The following is a 22,485-nucleotide window of genomic DNA, read 5'->3' on the forward strand; positions in this document are numbered from 1 at the left end:
AACAACAAAACTCAGTGGAAGACTGAAGTAGGGGAATCTGGGGGAAGAAAGAAGCAAAAATACCAAGATAGCTCAACAATTGGTCACATTCCAAAGGGCAAGAAATTGAGGAAACCAGGGTTCCATCTGGAATGTTGAGAAAACAGGTGCTAGAGCCCAGGAGATACCATCCTTCCGGGAGGACTTTAGAGCCCATTGTGTGGGCTCATTTGGAGCTGTAACAATAACTGGGGGTTGTTATGGCATTCACCCGGCTGCAGGGGCCAAGGTTGCTAAAACGTCCTCCTAAGCCTGGGATAGTTCCACACACAATGGAGAACTGCATCACCCTCCTTGTGAAGCTACTCCGGTAACCTAATCTTTAATTTGTCCAACTGTAAAATGGGGCTAGCCCCATTCTCACAGAATTGTTATAAAAACCGCTTTTCCACGAATGGTATTTATTGTTGTTACTGCGGTTGTTAGCTATAATTACGTACTATAGATATCTCAGGAAGCCCTTAAATTCCTCCACTGTAAGCCACGGGCAACGACAGTCATAGACTGTAGTTTCTAGGAAGACCAGCCGATTCCAAGAAGGGTGCTCGGCGGGAGAACCTAATGCCGAAAGCCTATTGGCGAAAAACTCTTCCTTCCCGGACGCTAACGTCTGGCAAACCACATTGCCCGGCAGACCCCGCAGCCTGGGGCCGGCGCTCAAGTCATGCATTCTGGGATTGGTAGTTTCCAGGCCTCAGTGTCGGCCTGTGTCGCCCAGCTCCAGGAACTCGCCTTCCCAGCTTGCCTCGCGGCCTGGGCGGGGGGGGGTGGGTGTTCATCTCCGCGACCAGGAAACGGGAAAGATGGCGACGGCTCCGCGACGTTGAGGCCGCGTTGGGCGGTTCAGACTCAGGGTGGTGAGTTCCGGGCGGTGGAGGCGGTTCCCACGAGCTTACAGAAAGGGCTAGAGTCAGGGCACGGCGGTGGCCCCTGCCTCCTGGACGAGGCGGGAAAGAACGCCTCAGAGAAGGGGCATGAACCCGGGAAGCTCGGGCGGGCTGGAGTGAAGGGGCGCGGGCCCCAGGGGTAGTGTTGGCTCCTCCGGGCACAGGCCACGTCCCTGCACGATATTTTCCTCCCAGGACTCTGCCTATGGGCACAGCGCCTCTGATACCCCCAGTCTGATCTTATTCTTTCATGCTTAAAGTAGCCTTTGGTGCAGCCAAACTGGAACTCTGGCTTTTCTCTCGCAGTCAGTCCATGTTTTCCCGCCTCTGCGCCGCCCGTATTATTTCTTTTGCCGGGAATGACTTCTTTTCCGCGTCCTTAATTACATATCTTAAAATTCTACTTAAAGGCTCAAGCGTCACTTCCTCTTCCAAGCCTTCCACATCACCTTTTACAAGTGAAAGGAAACGCCTTTGAACACCTGTATTACTACATCTGAGCCTTGATACTCTTCTTGGTATGTGTCTCATACCCCCTATTGTTCTTTTTTTTCTTTTGGTTTTTTTTTTTTTTTTTTTTTTTGAGACGGAGTCTCGCTCTGTCGCCTAGGCTGGAGTGCAATGGCACGATCTCGGCTCTCTGCAACCTCCGCCTCCCGGGTTCAAGCGATTCTCCTGTCTCAGCCTCCCGAGTAGCTGTGATTACAGGCGCACGCCGCCACGCCCGGCTAATTTTTTGTATTTTTAGTAGAGACGGGGTTTCACCGTGTTCCCCAGGCTGGTCTCGAACTCCTGAGCTCAGGCAACCCACCTGCCTCGGCCTCTTAAAGTGTTAGGATTACATGCGTGAGCCACCGCGTCCGACCTCATAACCCTGTTGTTCTAAACACTTCCTGTGAACAGAATTTATTTTTGTAACTCATATAGCACCTAGCACTGTGCCTTGCGTACAGTAGATGCTTGTTAAATACGTCATTGAATGAAAAAAAAGAATGTGCCCCTGCCCTGCAAGAACTGAGGACCTGAAGATCTGGAGGTTTGAGAGGAAGGCCGCTGGGAAGCATGGCCAGAGTCAGCCTGGTTATTTTGCCCTTGTGATAATAGAACCTGTAATAAAAGTTGCCTGTATTTACTGTCTTCTCTCATTTTTCATTCTCTTCCAAACTCATTCCACTCAGGCTTCCATTCCGGCAATGCCACTGAAACAGCTCTTGTCAAGGTCACCAATAATCTCCATTTTTTCAAATTCAGTGGTTACTTACCTGTCCCTTATTCCCTCTCCACTTCGGTGGTACTTGACACAGTTGACCCCTCCCTCCTTGAAACATATTTTTGGCTTCTTCGTTGCTATGCTTTTCTTTGTCTTTTCTCACTGGCTGCTAGTTCTTTTCAGTCTTTTTCTCTGATTCATCCCGTGGCTAACTCCTGTTAAAGTGTTCCAGAGCTCAATTCTGGAGCTTCTTCTCTATTTTTTTCTTTCACTATGCTGCCTACTTAGGTAATATCATTTAGTGTCCCATGGCTTTAAAAGCTATCTGTGTATTGGTGACTCAAGTTTTTGTCTACAGACCCTCTCCCCTAAGTTCAGATTTGCATTTCTCTTTGCCTTCTGGGAATCTCCACAGATATTCTCACACTCAACCTGGCCAAAATGAAACGTTTGATTTCCTCTTAAATCTGTTCGTTCCCTAGCCTTCTCCAGTTTGTTTGCTATGGCACCACAAACTATTAGGTTGCTGAAACTATAAATTTAGGAGCTATCTTTGTGTCTGCTCTTTCTGCTTCTTCCTTAGTAAGTCCTGTTAGCTTTGCCTCCAAAATATACTCTGACGCTGCCTACTTCTTTCCATCTCCATCGCCACGTTCCTAGAACAAGCCACTGCCATCTCTTGCCTAGAGTACCATAATAGCACTCTCAGTGGTTGTGTTTTCACTCTGTCTCTCTGCTATATATTTTCTTGCAAGTCACCAAAGTATTAGATTGCTTCCTGTTTAAAGCTCTTCTAAGATCCCCATTGCAGTTAAAATCCAAGTTAACTCTACTCTGACCTGTAACACATTTTCATTATCTGACTCCTGCCCAGCTCACTGAACTCATCTTGAATCAGTATTCCTCCTGCATCAGTGCTTCCCAGGGTCAAGAAGTCTTTCCACCTCAGCCTGGGCTCAGGTGATCCTCCCCAGGCAGGAGCGAAGGGGCATGGGCCCCATAGGTAGTATTGGCTCCTGGGGGCACAAGCCGTTTTCCTGGACGATATTTTCCTCCCAGGCCTCTGCCTATGAGCTCTTGAGCACTTTTGAGCTCAGGCATTCCACCCACCCTCAGCCTCCCAAAGTGCTAGGATTACAAGTGTGAACCACCACGCCTGGCTGATTTTTTTTTCTCTCGAGACAGAGGGAGTCTTGCTGTGTCACCCAGGCTGGAGTGCAGTGGCACTATCTCGGCTCACAACAACCCGCACCTCCTGGGTTCAAGCAGTTCTGCCTCAGCCTTCCGAGTATCTGGGATTACAGATGCCCGACACCACGCCTGGCTAATTTTTGTATTTTTAGTAGAGACAGGGTTTCACCCTGTTGGCCAGGCTGGTCTCGAACTGCTGACCTCATGATCTGCCTACCTCAGCCTCCCAAAGTGCTGGGATTACAGGCGTGAGCCACTGCTCCTGGCCTCTGGCTGATTTTTAACTGTTTATAAATGTAAAATTTTATTGTTCAAAATAGACGGGAAGTCTTGATATATTACCCTGGCTGGTCTCAAACTCCTGGGCTTAAGTGATCCTCCCGCCTTGGCCTCCCAAGGTGCTGGTACTACAGGCATGAGCCACCAGGCCTGGCCAAACAAATATGTTTTTAACTGACAAACGTGCAGTTGGGCTCACACCTGTAATACCAGCACTTTGGGAGGCCGAGGCAGAAGGATCCCTTGAGCCCAGGAGTTCAAGACTAGCCTGGGCAACAAATTGAGACCTTGTCTCTAATAAAAATTTTAAGAATTAGTTGGGGCCGGGCATGGTGGCTCATGCTTGTTATCCCAGCACTTTGGGCACTCAGGGCGGATCACCTGAGGTCAGGAGTTTGAGACCAGCCTGGCCAACATGGTGAAACCCCGCCTCTACTAAAAATACAAAAATTAGCCAGGCGTGGTGGCACGTGCCTGTAATCCCAACTACTCGGGAGGCTGAGGCAGGAGAATCACTTGAACCTGGGAGGTGGAGGTTGTAGTGAGCCAAGATCATGCCATTGCACTCCAGCCTGGGCGACAGAGCAAGACTCCATCTCAAAAAAAAAAAAAAAAAATTAGTCAGGTGTGGTGGCATGCGCCTATAGTCCCAGCTACTTGGGAGGCCGAGGCAGGAGGATCGCTTGAGCTTGGGAAGTCAAGGCTGCAGTGTGCCGTGATTGTGCCACTGCCCTCCATCTTGCGTGAGAGGGTGAGACCCTGTCTCAACAACAACAACAACAACAACAAAACAAACCTGGCAAACATGCTAAGCTAGTTCACATTTCTTGTATCTAACAAGGGTTTTTTACCCTGATCTTTTCATGGCCCTCTTTCCCATCATTCAAGTCTCAGCTTAAATGTCAACTAAAACTTCTTCCCTGAGCCATCTATCTCTTGTTATACCCCTACCCATCATATCACTGTTTTATTTTCTTCATTAGAATTCATTACTATTTAAAATCCTTTCCGCTACACTAGAATTTAAGCTTTATGAAGTAGGAGACTTTGTTTTCTTTTTTTTTTGTTTTTTGTTTTGTTTTGTTTTTGAGACGGAGTCTCACTCTGTCACCCAGGCTGGAGTGCAGTGGCACGATCTCGGCTCACTGCAAGCTCTGCCTCCCGGGTTCACGCCATTCTCCTGCCTCAGCCTCCCGAGTAGGTGGGACTACAGGCGCCCGCCACCACGCCCGGCTAATTTTTTTGTATTTTTAGTGGAGACGGGGTTTCACCCTGTTAGCCAGGATGGTCTTGATCTCCTGACCTCTTGATCTGCCCGCCTCGGCCTCCCAAAGTGCTGGGATTATAGGCGTGAGCCACCGCGCCCAGCATGAGACTTTGTTTTCTTTACTGCTTTGTCTCCGTTTACCTACAACAATTTCGGGCACCTTGTAGGTGCTCGGTGAATATTTGTTGAAAGAATGAATGAAATCCAGGATGCTGTACAGAGAAAATAGCCTTCCTTTGGGATTGTTTTCTTAGGGCTGTAAGTGTTTTTTTTATTTTTTATTTTTTATTTTTTGGTGTGTGACAAGGTTTTGCCCTGTCACCCAGACTGGGGTGCAGTGGCACAATCTCGGCTTACTGCAGCCTCTGCCTCCCGGGCTCAAGCAGTCCTTCCATCTCAGCCTCCTGGGTAGCGTGTACCACCATGCATGGCTAATTTTTTATATTTTTAGTAGAGATGGGTTTTTGCCATATTGCCCAGGTTGGTCTCGAACTCCTGGACAAGCGATCCACCCACCTCAGCCTCCCAAAGTGCTGAGATTACAGGCATGAGCCACCACACCCAGTCAAGACATAGGTATTTCTTTCTTTCTTTTTTTTTTTTTTTTTGAAACGGATCACGCTCTGCTGCCAGGCTGGAGTGCAGTGGTATGATCTTGGCTCACTGCAACCTCCGCCTCCTGGGTTCAAGTGATTCTCCTGCGTCAGCCTCCTGAGTAGCTGGGACTACAGGCACGTGCCACCATGCCCGGCTAATTTTTGTATTTTTAGTAGAGATGGGGTTTCACCGTGTTGGCCAGGATGGTCTCAATCTCCTGACCTCATGATCTGCCCGCTTTGGCCTCCAAAAGTGCTAGGATTACACGGTGAGCCACCGTGCCCAGCCCAAGACATAGGTATTTCTGTGTGATAGCCATGATGTACTGATACAGAACAATCAGTCATTTCTCAGGTGATTGTGAGATAAAATGGGTTGTCCTCACCTTTTGAAAGTGCTTCTTGTTCATTTTTCTTTTCTCATCTTTATACAATCTTTCTTAAGGATATATGGCAGGGAATGGCATGAGAAAGGGGCTTGTAAGCTAAAGCTTAAGGAACCATTCGAGCTGAACCATTTGGGGATAAAATAAGTTGCGAGAAATGTATCCCAAGTCTTTGGGATGATGATGAGGTGGTTGCAGATTCAGGCTTGCTGCAGTTTTAGCTCCTGGCTGAACTAGATTTCATAGTCCAAAGAATAGTTGACAGTGTGGGAGTGGTGTTCGGTGTCTCCCAGGTAGGAGGGAGACAGAAAAAATTCCTGCTGAAACCTTTCACAAAACTGGGTTATGCAGATGACCAAGGTTGTGAAAATCTGAATAGGGAATGTCAATCAGGACTTCTGCAACCTCTAGTTTTGGGTATTTAAAATATATATCTTTGAAATAATTATAGTTTCACAGGAAGTTAAAAAATGTGTATAGACGTCCTGTGTACCCTTCACCAAGTTCTTCCCATTGCATAATTAGAGGTACATTTCTTTTAATCTGAGTAAAAGTGTGTTTCTCCACTTAAATTCAGGTTTTCCTTGTGGTGCTAATTATAACATAATCCAGATCTCAAAGTTAAACTTTTTTCTCCATTGAGCTTTCTTTATGAGCTCAAGAAAATTTCTCTCTCTCAGATGTATGAGTGCTAACTGATCCTAGTGGGTTGGCAGACCTAATAAACTTCAAAGTAAGCAATATAGGATGTTTCTAGAAATAGTTGGTACACTGTTCATACACTAACACTTCTTTTAATACTCTTTTGTAGTCTAATTACAAAAACATGGTATATTCACTGTACATATTTAGAAATGAATATATAAAAAGGAATCGACTAGGCACTGTGGCTCACGTCTGTAATCTCAGCCTTTTAGAGGCTGAGGCAGGAGGATTGCTTGAGGTCAGGAATTTAAGACCAGCCTGGGCAACATAGTGAGACCCTGTCTATAAAAAAAATAAATTAGCTAGGCAAGGCAGGAGGATGGCTTGAGCCCAGGAAGTTGAAGCTGCAGTGACCTATGATTGCACCACTGCACTCCAGCCTGGGTGACAGAGTGAGACTCTGAAAGGAATTACAGGGAGACAATATAGTGAGTAACGATGGCCTGTGGAGCCAGACTGCCTGCAACTCTGCCACTACCTGTCTGCCCTCAGACAAGTTCCTTTATGTACCTGAGCTTCAGCGTTCTCATCTGTACGGTAGACATACTAATATATCCACCTCATAGGGTTGTTTTGAGGGTAAGTGAATTATATATAAGCAGTTTAGAGCAGTGCCTAGTACATTGTAAGTACTCTTCCTACTCATTACAGATGGCAGGAGAGCTGGCTGACAAAAAGGACCGTGATGCATCACCTTCCAAGGAGGAAAGGAAGCGATCGCGGACTCCTGACAGAGAGCGGGATAGAGACCGGGACCGGAAGTCTTCCCCATCTAAAGATAGAAAGCGGCATCGTTCAAGGGATAGACGTCGAGGAGGCAGCCGTTCTCGCTCTCGTTCCCGTTCCAAATCTGCAGAAAGGTAAAGTAACTTTGTATGTTATTACATGGGAAGGGAGAGTATGTTTCAGATTTCTTCCTTCTTGGTTCTTCTGATGCCTCCAGTATTAGGCATCTACTTTTTATTTTTATTTTTTGAGACAGAGTCTCGCTCTGTTACCCAGACTGGAGTGCAGTGGTGCGATCTCAGCTCACTGCAAGCTCCGCCTCGCAGGTTCACGCCATTCTCCTGCCTCTGCCTCCCGAGTGCGTAGCTGGGACTACAGGCGCCCGCCACCATACCCGGCTAATGTTTTTGTATTTTTAGTGGAGATGAGGTTTCACCGTGTTAACCAGGATGGTCTCGATCTCCTGACGTCGTGATCTGCCTGCTTCAGCCTCCCCAAGTGCTGAGATTACAGGTGTGAGCTACCGCGCCCGGCCTTTTTTTTTTTTTTTTTTTAAAGATGGAGTTTCACTCTTGTTGCCCAGGCTGGAGTGCAATGGCACAATCTCGGCTCACTGCAACCTCTGCCTCCCAGGTTCAAGCAATTCTCCTGCCTCAGCCTCCCGAATAGCTGGGATTACAGGCATGTGCCACCACACCTGGCTAATTTTGTATTTTTAGTAGAGACGGGGTTTCTCCACGTTGGTCAGGCTGATCTCGATCTTCCGACCTCAGGTGATCCACCCACCTCAGCTTCCCAAAGTGCTGGGATTACGGGCGTGAGCCACCACGCCCGGCTAGGCATCTACTTTTTGTACATTAATCTACTCCTAGCCCAGTTGGACCTGCAGGTGTTTTCAGTTTTCCTCAGTGACCCAACTCTTAAAAGTTGAGAGGGGGCCGGGCGCGGTGGTTCACGCCTGTAATCCCAGCACTTTGGGAGGCCGAGGCAGGTGGATCATGAGGTCAGGAGATCGAGACCATCCTGGCTAACACAGTGATACCTGATCTCTACTAAAAATACAAAAAAAAAAAAAAGGTTGAGAGGGAACTAGTAAGGTGAAGGTCCGGGTTATCAAGGAAGGTTCATCTGTGGCCGGGCGCGGTGGCTCATACCTATAATCCCAGCACTTTGGGAGGCCGAGGTAGGTGGATTACTTGAGGTGAGGAGTTTGAGACCAGCCTGGCCAACATGGCAAAACCCTGTCTCTACTAAAAATACAAAAATTAGCCAGGCATGGTGATGCACATCTGTAATCCCAGCTACTCGGGAGGCTGAGGCATGACAATTCCTTGAACCCGGGAGGCAGAGGCTACAGTGAGCCGAGATCACACCACTGCACTCCAGCCTGGGCGAGAGAATGAGACTCCATCTCAAAAAAATAAAAAAGGAAGGTTCATCTGTTCACATAGTCCGTGACCTGTCATTGCCGTTAATATTTAACAGTACATCTCTGATCTATAAAAGCTTCTTAGAATTCCCTCGTTATTTCCGTGAGAGATACATTCTCTAATTTGTAAAACATTACTTTGGGACGAGAGTATAGGAACTTTCTCAGGGCTGCAGTGAAGCAAGATACTTTGGAAATACCAAGTGAATTCTTAAATTTGCGGTCTTCCAGAGAACGACGGCACAAAGAACGAGAACGAGATAAGGAGCGGGATCGGAATAAGAAGGACCGAGATCGAGACAAGGATGGGCACAGACGGGACAAGGACCGTAAACGATCCAGGTACATGAAGGAATGAGAGGGGGCTTTAGGGGAATGCTCCCATTTCTTCTCTGCACCTGAGTTTGCTCAGCTTCTTATGAAAGTAGATTTCTCGCCAGGCGTGGTGGCTCACGCCTGTAATCCCAGCACTTTGGGAGGCTGAGGCTGGTGGATCACGAAGTCAGGAGATCGAGACCATCCTGGCTAACATGGTGAAACCCCGTCTCTACTAAATATACAAAAAATTAGCCAGGCGTGGTGGCGGGTGCCTGTAGTCCCAGCTACTCAGGAGGCTGAGGTAGGAGAATGGCGTGAACCCGGGAGGCAGAGCCTGCAGTGAGTCGAGATCACGCCACTGCACTCCAGCCTGGGCGACAGAGCAAGACTCTGTCTCAAAAAAAAAAAAGAAAGAAAGAAAGTAGATTTCTCTTAACAGATTCTGTTGGTAGTTATTACAGAGCTCTCTTTCTTATTTATTTTTATTTATTTTTTTGAGGCAGGGTCTCACTCTTTTGCCCAGCCTGGAGTGCAGTGGTGTGATCACAACTTACTGCAGCCTTGACTCCCCCAGGCTTAGGTGATCCACCCACCTCAGCCTCCTGAGTAGCTGGACTACGGGCATCTGCCACCAGATTTTGGTTTTTTTGGGGGTTTTTTTGAGATGGAGTTTTTGTCCTGTTGCCCAGGCTGGAGTGCAATGGCACGATCTCGGCTCACTGCAACCTCTGCCTCTTGGGTTCAGGCAATTTTCCTGCCTCAGCCTCCCAAGTAGCTGGGAATACAGGCATGCGCCACCATGCCTGGCTAATTTTTGTATTTTTAGTAGAGACAGGGTTTCTCCATGTTGGCCAGGCTGGTCTCAAACTCCTGACCTCAGGTGATCCACCCACCTCGGCCTCCCAAAGTGCTGGGATTACAGGCATGAGCCACCACGCCCGGCCGCTTTTTTTTTTTTTTTTTTTTTTTTTTTTTTTTGAGATGGAATCTCTTTTTGTCACCCAGGCTGAGTGCAGTGACATGATCTTATTGCAACCTCCCCCTCCTAGGTTCAAGCAATTCTGCTGCTTCAGCCCCCCAAGTAGCGGGGATTACAGGCGCAAGCCACCACACCTGGCTAATTTTTGTATTTTTAGTAGAGACAGCCGTTTTGCCTGTTGGCCAGGCTGGTCTCGAACTCTTGACCTTAGGTGATCCGGCCACCTCGGCCTCTCAAAGTGCTGGGATTACAGGTGTGAGCCATTGTGCCTGGCCTGTATACAGAGTTCTTATCAGGCCCTGAAAGTATAGATTAGAATTCAAGGCAGAGGACAGAATGCTCCTAACAGAAACTCAGTGGGGTTGTTTGAATTATCTTGTAGATTAAGCTTAGAGCAGGTATGGGGAAAGTATTGTTGGGATTGATAGGAATGAAAAATGATGAGGGAATATAGATAGCAGTATCTTCTTGGCTTGTCGTGGTGGCCATGTAGGCTAAATTCATTGTATATTAAAGAGTTAAGGAGGGCCAGGCGCTGTGGCTCACACCTGTAATCCTAGCACTTTGGGTGGCCGAGGTGGATGTATCACCTGAGGTCAAGAGTTCGAGACCAGCCTGGCCAACATGGTGAAACCTTGTCTCTACTAAAAATATAAAAATTAGTCAGTGGTGGCAGTACTCGCCTGTAGTCCCAGCTACTCAGGAGACTGAGGCAGGAAAATTGCTTGAACCCAGGAGGCGGAGGTTGCAGTGAGCTGAGATCACACCATTGCACTCCAGCCTGGGCGACAGAGCGAGACTCCGTCTCAAAAAAAAAAAAAAAAAAAAAAAAAAATTTTTTTTTTCTCTAAACAACCACGCCTGGCTAATTTTTGTGTTTTTACTAGAGACAGGCTTTTGCCATGTTGGCCAGGCTGGTCTTGAACTCCTGACCTCAGGTAACCCACCTGTCTTAGCCTCCCAAAGTGCTGGGATTATAGGCATGAGACACCGCGCCTGGCCTAGGGGAAATATTTTTGACATCAGTAGTAAAGTCCCACTTCCCAAAAGAGATTAGTCTCAAAAGGAGATTTGGGTAGAAAGGGGCCAAGACAGGGCCATAATTAGGTTTCAGAGCTGGCAGAATGACCATGCCTGCTAAGAGAGTTTCAAGACATGATAGATGACCATGGGCCAGTCTTGTTGAGTCATGGGGAAACTTCCATTCTCTTTTCGGGGCTCAACTTGAACCTCATCCAGGCACTGAAGTAAGAGTGATGTGGACCTTGTTCCTTTTCCTCAAAGCTTATCTCCTGGTCGAGGAAAAGACTTTAAATCTCGGAAGGACAGAGACTCTAAGAAGGATGAAGAGGATGAACATGGTGATAAGAAGCCTAAGGTAAAGGAGAGGAAGGATATTTTTCATCTTCAACTCGTGCGTTGCTTTGTTGATCTTTAAAGGGAGAGAACCTTTATAGACTAAAGTTCTGTTTTATCTTCAGGCCCAGCCATTATCCCTGGAGGAGCTTCTGGCCAAGAAAAAGGCTGAGGAAGAAGCTGAGGCTAAGGTAAGTACTTGAAGGTCTTCATTCATCGGCTCAGGCTGCCATAACACAATACCACAGACTGGGTGACTTCAACGACAGAAGTTAATTTTCTCACAGTTCTGGAGGCTGGAAGTCTGAGAGCGGAGTGTCAGCAGGGTTATTTCTTCTGAGGTCTCTCTCCTTGGCTTATAAGGCTGTCGTCTTCCTCAGCTCTTCACATGGTCCTCCCTCTGTACACATGTACCCCTTGTGTTGGATTAGGGCTTACCCTAAAAGGCCCTTTTTTTTTTTTTTTTTTTTTTTGAGACAGAGTCTCACTCTGTCGCCCAGGATGGAGTACAGTGGCATGATATCGGCTCACTTCAACCTCCACCTCCCAGGCTGAAGCAATCCTCCCACCTCAGCCTCCCAAGTATCTGGGACTACAGGTGCGTGCCACAACGTCCAGCTAATTTTTGTATTTTTTGTAGAGTCCAGATTTCACCACGTTGTCCAGGCTGGTCTCGAACCTCTGGGCTCAAGTGATCTGCCCTCCTTGGCCTCACAAAGTGCTGGGATTACAGGCATGAGCCACTGTGCCCAGCCTAATGGGCTCATTTTAACTTAATCACCTCTTTACATGTCCTGTCTCCACATATAGTCAAATTCTGAGGTACTAGGAGTTAGGGCTTCCACATAGGAATTTTGAGCTGGGTACAGTGGCTCACACCTGTAATCCCAATACTTTGGAAGGCCAAGATGGGAGGATCACTTGAGCCAGGGATTTTTAGACCAGCCTAGGCAACATGGTGAAAACCCATCTCTATAAAATTTTAAAAATTAGCCATCTGTGGTAGCATGCGCCTGTAGTCCCAGCTACTCAGGAGGCTGAGGCAAGGATATTGCTTGAGCCCAGGAGGTTGAAGCTGCAGTGAGCCATGATGACACCACTGTACTGCAGCTTGGGCAACAGAGCGAGAGTCTGTCTCAAAAAATATATATAACACATGCATTGTTTGTTTGTTTGTTTGAGATGGAGTCTTGCCCCGTTGCCCAGGCTGGAGTGCAGTGGCATGATCTCGGCTCACTGCAACCTCTGCCTCCCAGGTTCAAGCAATTCTCCTGCCTCAGCCTCCTGAGTAGCTGGGATTACAGGCACGTGCCACCATGCCTGGCTAATTTTTTGTATTTTTTTAGTAGAGATAGGGTTTCACTGTGCTGGCCAGGCTTGTCTTGAACTCCTGACCTCGTGATCTGCCCATCTCGGCCTCCCAAAGTGCTAGGATTACAGGCACAAGCCACCGCACTCGGCCACATTTTTTTTTTTTTAAGAGATAAGGTCTTGCTCGTTTGCCCAGGCTGAAGTACAGTGGTGCAATCACGGCTCACTGTAACCTCAAACTCCTGGGCTCATATGATTTTCCTGCCTCAGCCTCCTGAGTAGCTGGGACTATATGCACATGCCATGATGTCTGGCCGAGTTTTTTTATTTTTGTAGAAACAAGGTCTGCCATGTTGCCCAGGCTGGTCTTGAACTCATGGCCTCAAGCGGTCCTCCCATCTAGGTCTCGTAAAACACTGGGATTACAGGCATGTGCCACCACGTCCAGTCTGAAAAAACATATGAATTCTGTAGGGGACATAGTTCAGTCCATAACCGAGTCCAAGGCCTATTTGTGTTTTCCTCAACAGGCTTAATGCCTGAGCAAATACTTTTGGGTTCCCTGCCATCTCCCCATCAGTGATGTGATTGTACCCTGCTCCCAGATCCTTTGTTGACAGTTCCAATCTCTTTTGTAGCCCAAGTTCCTCTCTAAAGCAGAACGAGAGGCTGACGCTCTAAAGCGACGGCAGCAGGAGGTGGAAGAGCGGCAGAGGATGCTTGAAGAAGAGAGGAAGAAAAGGAAACAGTTCCAAGACTTGGGCAGGAAGATGTTGGGTTCGTTATTCTACCGTGTGTAGCCCCTAGATGGAAGAGGAAAGAGTGGGATGAGATACAGTGTCTCTTAGGAGAGATAGAAACCTGTTCACTCTGGAGTTTGGAAAGGGGAAGGATGGTGGGAGTTTATGAGAAAACATTTTTCTGTTAGATCTCCATTTACCCCATATCGTAAGTCTGCCCCTTTTTTTCTTCATTTGGTGTTCCTCGTCTGGATTCCCTCCATTCCCTCTCCTCTTTTCTTCCATGAGCTCTTCTGCAGCTTTGCTTTCTTTGGTCTGCAGAAGATCCTCAGGAACGGGAACGTCGGGAACGCAGGGAGAGGATGGAACGGGAGACCAATGGAAATGAGGATGAGGAAGGGCGGCAGAAGATCCGGGAAGAGAAGGATAAGAGCAAGGAACTGCATGCCATTAAGGTGCAGGCCTTGGCTCCATCTTCACTTCTCTCCCACACAAAAATGAGGTTTAGTTATTTGGCCATTGTGATCTCTGCATGTGAGAATTGGGCCTCAAAGCTCATGTGCTTTGTGTTCTGTCCCTGGGCAGGAGCGTTACCTGGGTGGCATCAAAAAGCGGCGCCGAACGAGACATCTCAATGACCGAAAATTTGTTTTTGAGTGGGATGCATCTGAGGACACATCCATTGACTACAACCCCCTGTGAGTGGCTTCAGGCCTGAATTCTAGGTCTTTTCCACTAGGCAGTCCTAGAGAGCTGATGACTACAGAGGTGGAGGAAGTAAGATAAGCTGGGATGGAAAATTGGTAGACTGGTAGTCAGCCAGCCCTCTGGTGGAAGAAAGACCCTGTCCAGGAAGAACTGTTTCATACTAGTAGTCTGCCCTTCCCTCCTACTGCCGTTAACAGCTCTTTCTTTTTTCTTTTCCTCTATCTCAATCCCAGGTACAAAGAGCGGCACCAGGTGCAGTTGTTAGGGCGAGGCTTCATTGCAGGCATTGACCTCAAGCAGCAGAAACGAGAGCAGTCACGTTTCTATGGAGACCTAATGGAGAAGAGGCGAACCCTGGAAGAAAAGGAGCAGGAGGAGTGAGTGATCAAGGCTAGGGTGGCTGGACAGAGCCCAGAGGCTCTACAGAAAGGAGTTGGAGGGCACTGATTCTACTTACTCCTCACACCCTGCTCCAGGGCAAGACTCCGCAAACTTCGTAAGAAGGAAGCCAAGCAGCGCTGGGATGATCGTCATTGGTCTCAGAAAAAGTTAGATGAGATGACGGACAGGGACTGGCGGATCTTCCGTGAGGACTACAGCATCACCACCAAAGGTGGCAAGATCCCCAATCCCATCCGATCCTGGAAAGACTCTTCTCTGCCCCCACACATCTTGGAGGTCATTGATAAGTGTGGCTACAAGGTAAGGAGGGATAGATTGGCCCAAGAGATCTGACATGTTCCTACACTAGTTTGGGAATAGAGAACTTTGTTCCTTGACTATTTGGAGCCATCGCTGCTAGTGGGCACCAATGTGACCTTTTCTGTCACTTTCTGGTAGAAGCGTTGGCTTTTAGTGATTAGGTTTCTTCTTGGGGTCCCTATTTCTGTGAACTGTACTTGGCATCCTTCCATTGTGCTAGCAGATGTGCTTACTACTATCAGTGGTTGCCCAGGTGGTATAACTCTCCCTGTACCTATTACTCTTTCTTGGGGTCACTGCAGGAACCAACACCTATCCAGCGTCAGGCAATTCCCATTGGGCTACAGAATCGTGACATCATTGGTGTGGCTGAGACTGGCAGTGGCAAGACAGCAGCCTTCCTCATCCCACTGCTGGTCTGGATCACCACACTTCCCAAAATTGACAGGTGAGGTCAGCTAGCACCAGCTGGAGTGGGTTTGTCTGGGTAGGAAAGGTGAAAGTGGCAAATGAATGTTTGATTTTTGTTTTACGTCTATAATCAGAAGCTTTCCTCTTTATTCTTTGTTGGATATTGGAATAATTGGATCATGATATCGAAGAAGTATATGTTGCTGGCAAAGACCTGGAGAACTTTGCTATCCTGGAGTCTCTGATTTATTTTATTTTATTTTATTTATTTTTTTGAGGCAGAGTCTCACTCTGTCACCCAGGCTGGAGTGCAGTGGCACGATCTCGGCTCACTACAACTTTTGCCTCCCAGGTTCAGGTGATTCTCCTGCTTCATCCTCCTGAGTAGCTGGGGATTACAGGCGTGTGCCACCACATCCAGCTAATTTTTGGTTTTTTGTTTTGTTTTGTTTTTTGAGACGGAGTTTCGCTCTTGTTGCCCAGGCTGGAATGCAATGGCGCAATGTCGGCTCACTGCAACCTCCTCCTCCCAGGTTCAAGTGATTCTCCTCCCTCAGCCTCCCAAGTAGCTGGGATTATAGGTGCCCGTCACCATGCCCGGCTAATTTTTTTGTATTTTTAGTAGAGACGGGGTCTCCATGTTGGTCAGGCTGGTCTCTAACTCCTGACCTCAAGTGATCTGCCTGCCTCAGCCTCCCAAAGTGTTGGAATTACAGGCGTGAGCCAGTGTGCCCGTCCTTAATTTTTACATTTTTAGTAGAGATGAGGTTTCACCATGTTGGCCAGGCTGGTCTCAAACTCCCGATCTCAACTGATCTGCCTGCCTTGGCCTCCCAAAGTGCTGGGATTACAGGCGCGAACCACTGCACCTGGCTGAATCTCTGATTTTTATTTATTTATTATTTATTTATTTATTTATTTTTTGAGATGGAGTCTCGCTCTGTTGCCTAGGCTGGAGTGCAGTGGTGTGATCTTGGCTTACAGCAACCGTTGCCTCCCAGGCTCAGATCCTCCTACCTCAGCCTCCCAAGTAGCTGGGATTACAGGTGTGTTCGAACATGCCCAGCTAATTTTTGTATTTTTTGTAGAAACAGGGTTTTACCATGTTGTCTAGACTGGTCTCAAACTCCTGGGCTCAAGCGATTCACCCACCTTAGCCTCCGAAAGTGCTAGGATTATAGGCTTGTGCCACCTTGCCTGGCCTCTGGACTTATTTTTTTTTATTTTTTATTTTTGGAGACAGAGTGTCTCTGTCACCCAGGCTGGAGTGCAGTGGCGTGATCTCAGCTCACTGCAACTTCCGTCTCCTGGGTTCAAGCGATTCTCCTGCCTCAGCCTCCCGAGTAGCTGGTATTACAGGCGCCGGCCACCACGCCTGGCTAATTTTTGTATTTTTATTAGAGGCAGGGTTTCACCATGTTGGCCAGGCTGGTCTCAAACTCCTGACCTCAGGTGATCCGCCTGCCTCAGCCTCCCAAAGTGCTGGGATTACAGACATGAGCCACCGCGCCCAGCCCCGGCCTCTGATTTTTAAGTGAGATCATTGCATTCTTTTCTCATCATCCTCCCCATTCCCATTGCTCCCCGTAAGAGTGACTTTGTCTTGCTCTGGCTTGTGGTTGGATAAGAACCAAAGCTCACGAAGCTGTGGGGCACCCCGTTTACCACAGGATCGAAGAGTCAGACCAAGGCCCTTATGCCATCATCCTGGCTCCCACCCGTGAGTTGGCTCAACAGATTGAGGAAGAGACCATCAAGTTTGGGAAACCGCTAGGTATCCGCACTGTGGCTGTCATTGGTGGCATCTCCAGAGAAGACCAGGGCTTCAGGCTGCGCATGGGTTGTGAGGTTTGTTTTTCTGTCTAGCAGCCAGCCTACTGTCTGGGAAGGCTATCTTGGGGCTTTGTTTCTAGTTTCTGGAATATATGTGCAGTAGTATGAAGAAAGGAGCTGGTTTATATATATGTGCTATTTATTGAGAACTTATGCACCAGGGTTTATATCACAAATAGTATATATCATATATATTAGCTCATTAATTCTCACAATAATGTATGAGAGTGGTATTTCCTTGTTATAGATCAAGCTGAGGTTCAGGTTAATAACTGCCTGAAGTCACAAACAGCTGGCAGTGGGCAGAGCTGAGATTCATATCCATAGCCTGTGCTTTTAGTTACTCTTTACTCTGCCAGACCAAATCTTTGACTTTGTGCATTGCCTTCATCTCAGGAAAGTGGAGGAGAGCTCTTTATGAGAAGTCTGCTGTAGAAATTTAGTCTTTTTACAATTTTTTAAAAAAATTTAGTCTTTATACAACCCCCTTCATAGTACCCCTTAGTCTCTCCCATCTAAGAAATTCCTTCTTCAGGATCTGAAATGATTTGCCAAAAAAAAAAAAAAGTTTCTACTGATTTTGCCTCCTCTGTCTAATCCTTGCACCTTACTCAGAGACCTCATTCATTCCTGAGAAAATCCAGGCAACAAGTGATTTCATGCCAGTTTGCAGGAGCCTTTACTGCTAAACATAACGAGAGGTTGGGGTCCAAGTTCCTCAGCATTGGAGGTCTGTCACCCAAGTGGGTGGATAGTTCACAGGAAAGAAAAGAAGGGGCACCTGCTGGGCTATAAATGATTGTACTGTACTCCTCAGATTGTGATTGCTACCCCTGGGCGTTTGATTGATGTGCTGGAGAACCGCTACCTGGTGCTGAGCCGCTGTACCTATGTGGTTCTGGATGAGGCAGATAGGATGATTGACATGGGCTTTGAGCCAGATGTCCAGAAGATCCTGGAGCACATGCCTGTCAGCAACCAGAAGCCAGACACGGATGAGGCTGAGGACCCTGAGAAGATGCTGGCCAACTTTGAGTCGGGAAAACATAAGTACCGCCAAGTAAGGCTGCTTCCCTGGGCTGGGAAAAGTTGGACAGGCCAAGGCGGGTGGATCACTTGAGCTCAGGAGTTTGAGACCAGCCTGGGCAACATGGCGAAACTCCATCTCTACAAAAATTACAAAAATTAGCTGGGCATTGGTGGTGCACACCTGTGGTGCCAGCCACTCAGGAGGCTGAGGTGGGAGGACCTCTTAAGCCTGGGAGGCAGTGGTTGCAGTGAGCTGAGGTCATGCCACTACTCCATTCCATCCTGGGCAACAGAGTGAGGCCCTGTCTCAAAAAAAAAGAAAAGTTGTACAAGGTTGCCAACCTCCTGTTGGGCCTTTCTTGCCTTAGGTGGGCTCAGAGTACATGTTTCTAGAATGAAGTGTGCCTAGGTACAGTCCTCTGACAGTCCTAAGGGTGGAGCCATTTAGCTTAGCCCTGGAGAAACGATTCCAAAGACTCATGCTGCTACCGGGACCACAGGTGCTAGCAAATGCTCTCAATCCTTCCTGTCATCATAAGATGGAAAGTGCCTTGATGAACAGGTACTCGGGAAGGATGGGAATTCAGAGGACACTATTTTCTAAGGTGGTGGCTATCAAAGCCTATACTGTGGCACATTTTAGATTCTTTAGTCTGGGCTGACCTGCCTTCGGTGACAGTGGGATATATGATTATTCCTGCCTGGGTGCAGGGCTGAGCCTCCTGTTTTCGTAGACAGTCATGTTCACGGCCACCATGCCCCCAGCGGTGGAGCGTCTGGCCAGGAGCTATCTTCGGCGACCTGCTGTGGTGTACATTGGCTCCGCAGGCAAGCCCCATGAGCGTGTGGAACAGAAGGTCTTCCTCATGTCAGAGTCAGAAAAGAGGTATGAGGGCAGCTGAGCCAGGGGAAACAGGGTGGAGAATAAAATGGCTCTGAGAACTTTTTTAGTGCAGGTGCAGGGCAGGGCAATTGCTCTGCTGTGTTGAAGAGCTGCTGTTTTCTTGGGCAGAATGTCATGGGCATTGAAGACCCTGAAAGTAGTGTTCATAGATGAGGGTTGGGCATTTCACTTGGAGTGGGAGGTATTATGCATCTTGTTTTTCTCCTCTTCCTTCCAGGAAAAAGCTGCTGGCAATCTTGGAGCAAGGCTTTGACCCACCCATCATCATTTTTGTCAACCAGAAGAAGGGCTGCGACGTGTTGGCCAAATCCCTGGAGAAGATGGGGGTGTGTCTGGCAGGGGAGAACAAAGTCTAGCCTCTGTGGCACTGCTTTCTGAATCTAGCAGGGCCCCCTAGGCTCTTCCTTTCGAGTCTCACCCTTTCTTTAACCTGTCCAGCAATCAACAAGTTAGGACCAGGGTGAAGGGTGGTTTGAGGGAATAAAGAGAATGGAGTCAATTGCTGGGACCCCCTGTCTGCTGCAGTAATGCCAGCCAAAGCTGCCTTGGGTCTTCATCCTGGTGAGGTGGAGCCAGGGAAAGGTTTGAGACCCATATCCTGGCAGTCTGAGGATGTAGAAAAGAGTAGGTGAAAACTGTGCTTAGGTACGTTGAGAGGAGGTGATATGGTCAGAAGGGAGCTGATAATCAGTGTCCTTTACTTCTGTCACTGGTGCTTTAGGGGAAGGGTGTGTCCCTGTCACTCAGCTCTTCAACTTCCTTAAACTTCTTGATCCCTGCTTTCTACCCTGATCTTGCCCCTAATTCTCTTTGAGGACTTCTCATCTGTCTGGCTCCACCGCTCTCCCAGCTGTTTTGCCTTTGACCTTACTCTGTGTGTCCCTGCCACACCACACCTTTTTCTCTCATCCCTCTCTTCAGCTCACTTGTTCTCTCCTTCTTTCACTGCAGTCATTCTCTTGTTTCCTTTCCTTTCTCGTACTCTGCTGCTCTCTCCAACCCTCCCTTCATGTGTGTCCCATTCCTCTGAACTCCTGTGTCTCTCCTTGATTGCATTGCTCACTCTTCACTTCACCATTCTTCCAACAGTACAATGCTTGCACACTGCACGGTGGAAAAGGCCAGGAGCAGCGAGAGTTTGCGTTGTCCAACCTCAAGGCTGGGGCCAAGGATATTTTGGTGGCTACAGATGTGGCTGGTCGTGGTATTGACATCCAAGATGTGTCTATGGTTGTCAACTATGATATGGCCAAAAATATTGAAGGTAAGTTCCAGGGAAAGCAGCTTCAATCCAGGGTGAAGTCAGATTCCTTATGGTGTCCCACTGGAAGTCAGGGTGCTGTCCATGGAAGGCTGTTACTGCCTCCCTCAGCTCCAAGTCTGGGATTGCTTGCTCCCATGAGAAGCACTCCTGTCCTTTATCTTACCTGGGTTTGTTGTCCCAGCAGCTGGGATGACACTTGTGTCCTCAGGAGTGTGAAGAATGAAGCTAGGCAGCTGTGGGTCTTAGTGTGGTAGGGACCACAGTCAGTAGGAGGACAGGGGAGATGGGCACCTGGAGAGGGCACTGTGGGCGCCTCAGGTTCAGGCAGCATGTGCTGTATTCCTGCCTTTGGAGATGGGGTGGGAAGGATGCCTCTAGAAGTGGAGGCATCAGACACGGCTCCCCAGGGCATCTGGGCTATGCTGAGTGACGTTCTTCCCATTCCCCAGATTACATCCACCGCATTGGCCGCACAGGACGAGCAGGCAAGAGTGGGGTGGCCATCACCTTCCTCACAAAAGAGGACTCTGCTGTGTTCTACGAGCTGAAGCAAGCCATCCTGGAAAGCCCAGTGTCTTCCTGTCCCCCCGAACTAGCCAACCACCCAGATGCCCAGCATAAGCCAGGCACCATCCTCACCAAGAAGCGCCGGGAAGAGACCATCTTTGCCTGACACAGCACTCTTCCTGTGGGCTGAGGGCATCTCCGAAGCTGCCTGATGCCTGTTTTTCAGAACCCTCACATCCCTCTTTCCAGGTCCTCACTCTTGGGATATGGGGGCTTAGGAAAACAATCCAACTCCCTAGCCCAGACCCTCAGGTCAGGAGGCCTGCGTGTGGGGCTGCAAAAGGAGAGGACGACGCTGTCGGAGGCAGGGAGAGCAAATTACCACAGCTTCTTGGCCCAGTTCTGCCCTTCTTTGCTTTGGGATTGCACTGGGCCATCAGCTCATGCCAGGCTATGGGGGCAGCCAGTTGGCATTGCTCCCCAGACTGAACAGAAACCTGGCCGCCGGATGGGACCTCCTTTGGCACAGACTTGACTGTGTAACTGCATAAACTGCAGTAGCATCATTGCCCTAGATGCCCCAGGAGACCTGGCACCATGAGGATTACAGACAGTGGAATCTTACTGTCATCTGGACAGCTGTTTTCCTGTTTGGATGGTAAAGGAAGTTGAGAGTCTTTAGACCTGTGCACAGCCCCGCACCAAGGGGTGCTGTATGCTCTAGGCATCCCCTCCCCCAGGGGATTTTCTAAGTAGATGGGGGGACACGGTGAACTGGCTGTGTCCATCTTTGTCACTGAGTGAAACCTCTGTTTTCTATTCTCTGAGAAGATAAGTTTGTATGTTCTGAGAATAAATACATGAATATTAAGACTGTTAGATCTAGTTCTAGTTAAACTTCCCAGCTTCTCCCTGGCAGGAGGGACACCACTGGGTGCGGGGTGGGTTGGCTTGGAAAATGAGAGACAGCCACATTAAGAGAAGAGTAGAGGGGTCTCTGCTGATAGTCTTGAGTCTGTAGGTGGACTTGAGGGGAGATGCAGAAGCCACGCAGGACTGTAATGCATCTTCCGCCCCTGCTCTAGCCTCGCATAATGTGTGGCCCTGGCCTGGACACCCTCTAGGGAGCTTTAGGCAAAGGTGAGAAAGGAAAGCAGTTGTGAAATTTTGGCAGGTGAGGCAGTTGGAACCACTCTGCCGCTGTGTGCCCAACGCCTGGTCTCGGGAGCTTTGCTTGTGGCTCCCTAGTTGGACCCATTGCTCCTGGGAGGGGATGGTGCAGAACGGGTGGACCCAGCTGTATCAGGCTGTGGTGAGAGGAACGCAGGGCTGCAGTCCTCCCCCCATACCCCTCTTGTTCACATGCTCTTCTTACCCCACAGAAAGAGTTGGCCTAGTACATAGAGTTCAAGTTGTAGCTGCTTCTAGGGCCTTTTTGGCCTGGCGCAAGGATACTGTAAAGCCGTGACCAAGCGTCTTCCCCACATCATCCCAGGACAAGCCCTTCCGTGCTGCTGGATGTCTCCCTCTTGACACCTGGGCATGAGGAGTGGGGATGCCTGGGAGTGGAGTGCCTCCCCAGCTCTGCCTTTGTCCCCTTCCCGCTGGACAGATCCTCTGAGAGAAGGGCGGCCCAAACAAACAAACACATCTTTCCCTCCACCAGACTTTGGGCCGCATCACAGACAGAACAAACAGAAGCCAGAGG

The 22,485-nt window shown here is 48.6% G+C and overlaps 1 protein-coding gene across 1 annotated transcript; it reads left to right on the forward strand.

The window, feature by feature from the left end:
• Positions 1 to 735: 735 nt before the first annotated feature.
• On the forward strand, positions 736 to 21,656 carry DDX23 (DEAD-box helicase 23). The gene is made up of 17 exons (XM_509035.8): positions 736 to 896; positions 7,212 to 7,420; positions 8,947 to 9,057; positions 11,297 to 11,390; positions 11,494 to 11,559; positions 13,318 to 13,456; positions 13,741 to 13,874; positions 14,005 to 14,117; positions 14,361 to 14,504; positions 14,604 to 14,829; positions 15,132 to 15,277; positions 16,911 to 17,088; positions 17,891 to 18,133; positions 18,837 to 18,988; positions 19,224 to 19,332; positions 20,096 to 20,270; positions 20,720 to 21,656. Exons 2-17 carry the CDS (start codon positions 7,212 to 7,214, stop codon positions 20,941 to 20,943), a joined length of 2,463 nt encoding a protein of 820 aa, XP_509035.2. The 5' UTR covers positions 736 to 896; the 3' UTR covers positions 20,944 to 21,656.
• The last annotated feature ends 829 nt before the right edge of the window (positions 21,657 to 22,485 follow it).

Source organism: Pan troglodytes, chromosome 10, assembly GCF_028858775.2.
Source record: "Pan troglodytes isolate AG18354 chromosome 10, NHGRI_mPanTro3-v2.0_pri, whole genome shotgun sequence".
In the NCBI taxonomy this organism is placed as follows: Eukaryota; Metazoa; Chordata; class Mammalia; order Primates; family Hominidae; genus Pan; species Pan troglodytes.